At 35.5% G+C, this 6,488-nt stretch overlaps 1 protein-coding gene across 1 annotated transcript; it reads left to right on the top strand.

Moving 5' to 3' along the window:
• Nucleotides 1-71: 71 nt before the first annotated feature.
• LOC120519977 (GATOR complex protein WDR24-like) lies at nt 72-4,914 on the top strand. Its single transcript, XM_039742687.1, has 3 exons — nt 72-2,090; nt 3,120-3,304; nt 3,734-4,914. The coding sequence occupies exons 1-3, from the start codon at nt 1,710-1,712 to the stop codon at nt 3,900-3,902; spliced, it is 735 nt and encodes a 244-aa protein (XP_039598621.1). The 5' UTR covers nt 72-1,709; the 3' UTR covers nt 3,903-4,914.
• Nucleotides 4,915-6,488: the final 1,574 nt, after the last annotated feature.

Raw genomic sequence — 6,488 nt, 5'->3', positions numbered from 1 at the left:
AGTTGTGTCTAATATTAAGTGACCATTATGTTTGAAGTAATCTTGCATGAATGTGAAATAGTGTGGAATGAGGAGAATATAATATATTAGTTAAATATACCACGGTTGAAATTACAATGCATAGGTCACATGTACTATAGATATACATTACATATACAGTGCAGTGTACAGTCTTTTTCAAAGTAAATACTAAAAGAAACAAAGTCATAATTGACCCCTTTGGGTTGATGATGTCTTCAGTGAACAAAACAGGAGACTGCAAAGAGAAGGTTGAGGACCAGCCATTAGACAAAAGAAAAAAAAACAAATGTTCACTTTGGCAAAAGTACAAGGTGTATTTTGCTCCCACAGTGCCCTCATAATGCTGAATGGATGCATTTTTTATTAAAAGACAAAAGCATTGGAGCATACTACTTCCAGTGATGAGAAGTCAACTGCACAAACTACATCGAGTATAATGGAAGGACAAAAGAAAATGTATGGTTGCATGCAGTTTATCTTAAATGTATAGTTAGATACAGCTTATCTGTATGCATAAAGCTTTTTTCCTCCATTGCTTTTGCTAACTATGTTCATATATAATGACAAATCCAAACTATCAAAGTAATAGTACTCCAGCTGTAAACAAATAAACAATAGTAATCTATTTAACAGTAGAACTCGGTAACATGTATTGATCTTGTTAAGTGCTCTTGGATAAAGGAATTATATAAAATATAAAAGACATCAGGAGGTCAGACAACAGGCAGTCAATATATACACTAAATTCACTTTCTTTTTGACCCTACTATTTGTGTACAGTATTTGTATGTAGATGGATAACGGACTAAAATGGGAGGAAATGCTATTGTAAATTGTCATAGTAGGATGTTTAGGCAAAATAAACAGACAGATCAGCTTAAAAGTGTCATAGTACAGATTACAGCGACATGAAATATGTTTAAGCAATGTGACAGCATTCTTTATTAAGAAACACCCATTATTTGATGTTCAGTGATTGTGGTGGAGAATGTTGTCTAATGCATTATTCAAGGATCTACCCTAAATATTTAGATCGCTTGAGGTCCAGTGCCTAAGATGGCCATAATATGTAGTTTGCATTGCTGTCTTCCTCTCTACACCATTCATTACCTTCTTGTGTACCATTCCTATGACATGTACACTGATTTCTTTGTTTATTTCAGTGTCCTGTTTTCAACAGCCCATTAAGAACTTTAATTTTTCAAACCTAGCAAGAAAACTACTAACATTGTGACATTTTGGAAGAAAAAAAAAACACCCAGTTATCTCACAGTTACCTCTGTTATTCTGGTAGTTAATTAAAGTTAAACAAGGTATGGAATTCCTATATGAGAGATTGTCTTAAAGAGACCCAGAAAAAAGGAATACCAGAAATGTCTGCACCAGTGTAAAAATGGATTGCAGAGGATGCATAGTATCAAGTGAATGAAAGTATATTAGTCTTAGTGTGTACTGTGAGACAGCATGTGGTATCATATATACATTATGTTTGTATTTATGAAGCCATAAAGTGTATGGGCATCATAAGTACTTCATTTGGAGACAATGAAATTACAGATAAAGAGGTTTCTGCTTATTAAACGTACTTCTGCTTCCCTGTGTCAGATACAGTTACATTTACTAATTTAAGGAAATTTCATTTTTTAACATCGGAATCATGTTAATTTTGTTTATAGTTAGATCAGTATATGTGCTATGAAATTTTGACTTATGTGTACGTCTTTTCATCAACAGAGGATGCAGAGTATGTTTTACCACAAGAGGCATTTCCCCTGCGGCATGAAATAGTAGACAACCCTTCTGCACCTGAGCACCTGCAGGACAAAGCTGATTCACCCCATGTTAGTGGAAATGAGGCTGAGACAGTGTCACTGACTCCCATTGAGTCCTTTTCCCTCATATCCATTGCCCATCCTCAGTATGACAGCAACTTGTCTCCCAGCTTCTTTAGCCCTGTAGTGCATGAGATTCTGCAGTACTATGCAGAACAGGGTGATGTGCAGATGGCTGTGTCCATGCTCATAGTCTTGGGAGATCGGATTCGCAAGGAGATTGATGAGCTGACACAGGTACCAAGACATTTGTTGGCACTTTAAGAGTTATCATTGTGGTTTTTAATGCATTTTTCTAGCATGTTTATAAATTATGGTCTAAATTCGACAAATGGAATCTTTTATTCAGGCTTGTATACACTTAACAAAAGCAATTGCACTAATAAGTCACCTAAGAATTCCACCTTGTTGAGCCCATCAATGAAGTTTTAGACAAAAGAGACATTTTCTGGTTAAGGATAAGGATTGTTACGTTTTGCCGAGGCAATAGGAGTAAATAGTCAAACAAAAGTTGTTAAAGTTAGAAAGATTTAGAAAATTATAGCAACTAATCAAAACCAAATTTTATCCAGAAAATGGTTTGCTCAAGAACTAAGTCTCTCTCTAGGTATCTCCCTTATCTTGTCAAAAACTTAGGACACTAATTTAGCTACATGGCCACCATAGTTGCACAGGTCATGTGGCACACGTATCATAGTGACCAGAAATGCAAAAATATGGCACTCTTTAAAACCAGAAACACAAATTTGTGATGCCCATGAGAAAATAATCTGCACCAAATAACACTGGCAATGATATTATTATTATTATAAATTATGAAACAAAAATGAGAAATTGTTTATGCATTTCTGGCACTTTTTGCCTGCAAAAAAGTTCTAATGTTTTATAAATATTTTACAATTGCAGTTAAAAAAAAAAAAAAACCCTGGTTTAAACCCAATCTACTGTAGTAGTTATCATAGTCACAACCATTTTTTCTGTGTAATTCATAAGCGGACCCTAACAAGCAAAAATTTCACCATCTTGCTTAGAAGATGCTTTGAAATGTGTGAGTGGCCATTATAAAAAATACAACCTTTGCTTTAGAAAAGTCTATGTGACACTTTTTATTATTTGTTTTTGCCATTTGACATGTGCTGAGTAAACAATAATAAGGAGTATAGTACTTTACACTTCAGTAGGGAGCAGCAGTATCTGAAGAGATTAGTCCAGGTTCCACCCTCATTTGCAATATGGTTTCTTGGAAGCTTTTTCCTTTTTCTTCAGGAGCATTTATACACCTCATATGTTGACCTTCTGCAACGGTTTGAACTCTGGAATGTTTCAAATGAGGTGATCAAGCTCAGCACCTGCAGTGCCATAAACTGCCTGAATCAGGCCTCGACTACACTCCACATCAACTGTAGCAACTGTAAGAGGCCTATGAGCAATAAAGGATGGATCTGTGACAGGTGAGATTATGTGAGAGATGGTGTTTACTGACTTAACTCATTAGAAACCTCCAAAAAAGTCTGAGACTACCTAATAGCAACATGTGGGCTATCTTCTATACATGATAAATATTAACACTGTACAGTATGCATGCAAGTTAAACATCAAATGTGTAGCAGCAACATCCAACATAATAATATAACATTCACAAACCTACTTAATCTAATTTAGGGTTGTGAGAGTCCAGAGCTTTCGTAGCACCAGAATGGGTGCCAAATAACCCAGGATGGGACACCTGTCCACATCTGATCAGTACTGAACTAAAGTATAAATAACAATCATATAGAAATGTGTAATTTGGGAAAACATGCTGATTTGTCTGTACAATATGCACAAAAAGCGAAGATGGTGCTTCTGTTCCAAGTATGAAGCAGTGTTTTGTTTTGCAGGTGTCACCAGTGTGCCAGCATTTGTGCTGTGTGTCATCATGTGGTTAAGGGCCTGTTTGTTTGGTGCCAGGGCTGCAGTCATGGGGGTCATTTGGAACATATCATGAAATGGCTAAGAACGAAGTCTCAGTGCCCAGCTGGCTGTGGACATCTCTGTGAATACACGTGAGAAGTTCAGTCTCCGTAAACAAGGTGGAGTCATTTAAATATTGATTTTTGTTTCTGGAGTAAAGCAGGATGGATCATTTTGCATTTTAAGAACTTAATAAGACTGTGTATCACAGCTTCTAAAACTGTTGGAACTGGTTTGACTCAAGGGGACTTTCACATCGACATGCAGAAACCATCTTTTCCAGCAGTGTGACATGTTATAGCACACCCAGCATAATAGGTGCTTCCACTACCAATGATATTCTATTGCCATGTTTTTGTGGAGCCAGAAATCATGTGAACTCAAGATCATACACTCGGCTTCCTCCGTATCACACAGACCAGTGTTAATTTTTGGAAAGAAAAACGGTCCAATGTGAAAATGTACAAAAATCATAGAGTGCAGAATGGTACTTACAGCTCTCAGAGGTATATGTATGATTTTTATATATATGTAAATAAAAAGAAAAAAGTTAACTTTACCTTTTAATTTGTTATTGACCTTCTATTGTACTTGTTTTTTCTGTAAATTAACTCTAATTTTGATGCTAATTTAAAATACTCTTTATTTTAATGTTTCACTTTACCACTTTAAACATAAAATAAACTAACCTCAGGGAATATTGAGGAGTTTTTAATGCCATTCTTAAACATACTTTATAACTACGACTTTAATGTACACTCGGTTGGTAGAGGATCATAATGCCTTCATGTTTTCTTTTGACCTTCTTTTATAATTAAACTCTCCTTCATACCTCATACTTGTCATTGTTTATGTAGGCCAGTCATTTCCCTGTTTTTTTGTTTCTGTCTCCCAGATGACACATTTCTATACAGTACACTTTTTATGTTTTTTTTTTAAGTTCAGTTTATTTTGTATATAGTACTCTTCCATTTACAGGCCCAGATTGTATATAGTGCCCTTATATTAACAAATACAGTATTTGTATACAGGAAAAAAAACACAAGCTAGCGTGCAATAAAAAATGTATTATGTTCACAGAAATCTCAATAAATCTGAATACACTGAAGAATGAGTCTGTCATTATATGTGTGATAACACATTTCCTTTAAGGATGTGTTCCAAGGTGATGAGTAATGAATTGATCAAGCAAGTAAGTAATGGTAAGTTTTAGTAAAAGTCACACACAAAGAAAACCTGAACCTTGTGATAATAGAGTTGTGTAAGGTATATGGGGTAAGCCATTTAGGACTATATATAAACCTAATCAGAAGCTATGGCAGTGGTGTAGGAACTGATAAGCTTGTAATTCTCAGGGCTTTTTCATTAGATTTCAGGTAACGGGAGCCTAGAAACAGGAGTAAGGAGTACATCAGGTCAGTTGATTTGTGTTTTCTAATAATTCAAATTAAGTTGTTTAATGTTATTCTTATTTATAATGATGCTTGAAAGTGACAAGGTGTAGCATGCTGGTAGGACATGCAAGTAAAGAATTTACTGTTTTCTGTATATATGACAATACATGAACTACTATGACTACTTCCTAGTTTTTCTTATTAATTTTGCTGCAGTGTTTTAGAATTAATTGTAGAGCAGTAGTTGAACAGCCTCTACTATATTAAAGCATTACAACTGTCAATTTTACTAAATGAAAATGTATGAGTTTTTCCAGCATGTTAAGAAACTGCTTTATTTTTGCAAATCCGAGATTGAGAGAGAGCTGGATTTAATAGTGAGACTATCTGTTAACCAAAGGTTAAATCAATATCAAAAACCGCAAACATTCCATGTTATTCCAAACTGAATTTGTTAGTATTGTCTCTTACATGTATACAGCTCTGCTTGATACCCATTTCAGTTCAGGGCTGATTTGCTTTAAGTGTATGGTGTTGTGTTTCCTCATTCTCGTTACTTTTATGTGGATTTTCTTTGCATCACTACTTCTGTCACAATAGCACAGCATTCCCAGTTTTTTGGGTGTGTCCTGTAATGGACACTGCTTCTGAGATTACATTCCAGCTCCCTCGACAAGAAAATTGATACATCCTGTGTATTTTGTTTAAATGTACAGTAAATTATATACATTACCTTAGGGGAAGCTTTATGTTATTAAAGTGGATAGCTCTGCTGAGACATTAATTCCCAGTATAAGTAGAGTTGGCATGTTCTCAGGTTTCTTCCCGATTGCAGTTTCCCCCACATTGGTAAGATGTGCATGATGGGCTGTATTGGGGACTTTATCCTATTCAGTGTTGCTGTGCCCTGCACTGGGCTGGCACCTTATTTGTACTAGGCACCTTCCTCACACCTATACTTACAAGTAGACTCCAACTCCCTTGGGCACTGTAATGCATAATTCGGATTCTTAAAATAAACAGGTTATAGTTTTATTTGAAAACACTATTCATATAGCCTATCACAAATGTGAAGGTTTTAAAAATAAATGCAAACATCATATAAAGATCCCCTTTTCTTCCAATTTTGACATTTTCTTTTTTGAGTTTTAGGAAGCTAGGGCTTTACCCAGCAGTATCTATGGGCATAAAACCTGACTACCTGAAGAAAACCTACATGAACAGGAAGACAACATGCAACTCAACTCAGACAGTGAAAGTGCTTGGTAATCAAATGCAGTTCTGTGCG

This window comes from Polypterus senegalus, unplaced genomic scaffold, assembly GCF_016835505.1.
Source record: "Polypterus senegalus isolate Bchr_013 unplaced genomic scaffold, ASM1683550v1 scaffold_1326, whole genome shotgun sequence".
NCBI lineage: Eukaryota > Metazoa > Chordata > Cladistia > Polypteriformes > Polypteridae > Polypterus > Polypterus senegalus.
The sequence above is the reverse complement of the archived record's forward strand: the minus strand, read 5'-3'. Positions and strand labels throughout refer to the sequence as shown.

Coding starts and splice junctions, on each gene's coding strand:
- LOC120519977 (XM_039742687.1), top strand. CDS start 1,710: ATGTGCTATGAAATTTTGACTTATGTGTACGTCTTTTCATCAACAGAG. Junction 2,091..3,119: donor AGATTGATGAGCTGACACAG/GTACCAAGACAT, acceptor CTTTTTCTTCAG/GAGCATTTATACACCTCATA. Junction 3,305..3,733: donor AAAGGATGGATCTGTGACAG/GTGAGATTATGT, acceptor TTTGTTTTGCAG/GTGTCACCAGTGTGCCAGCA.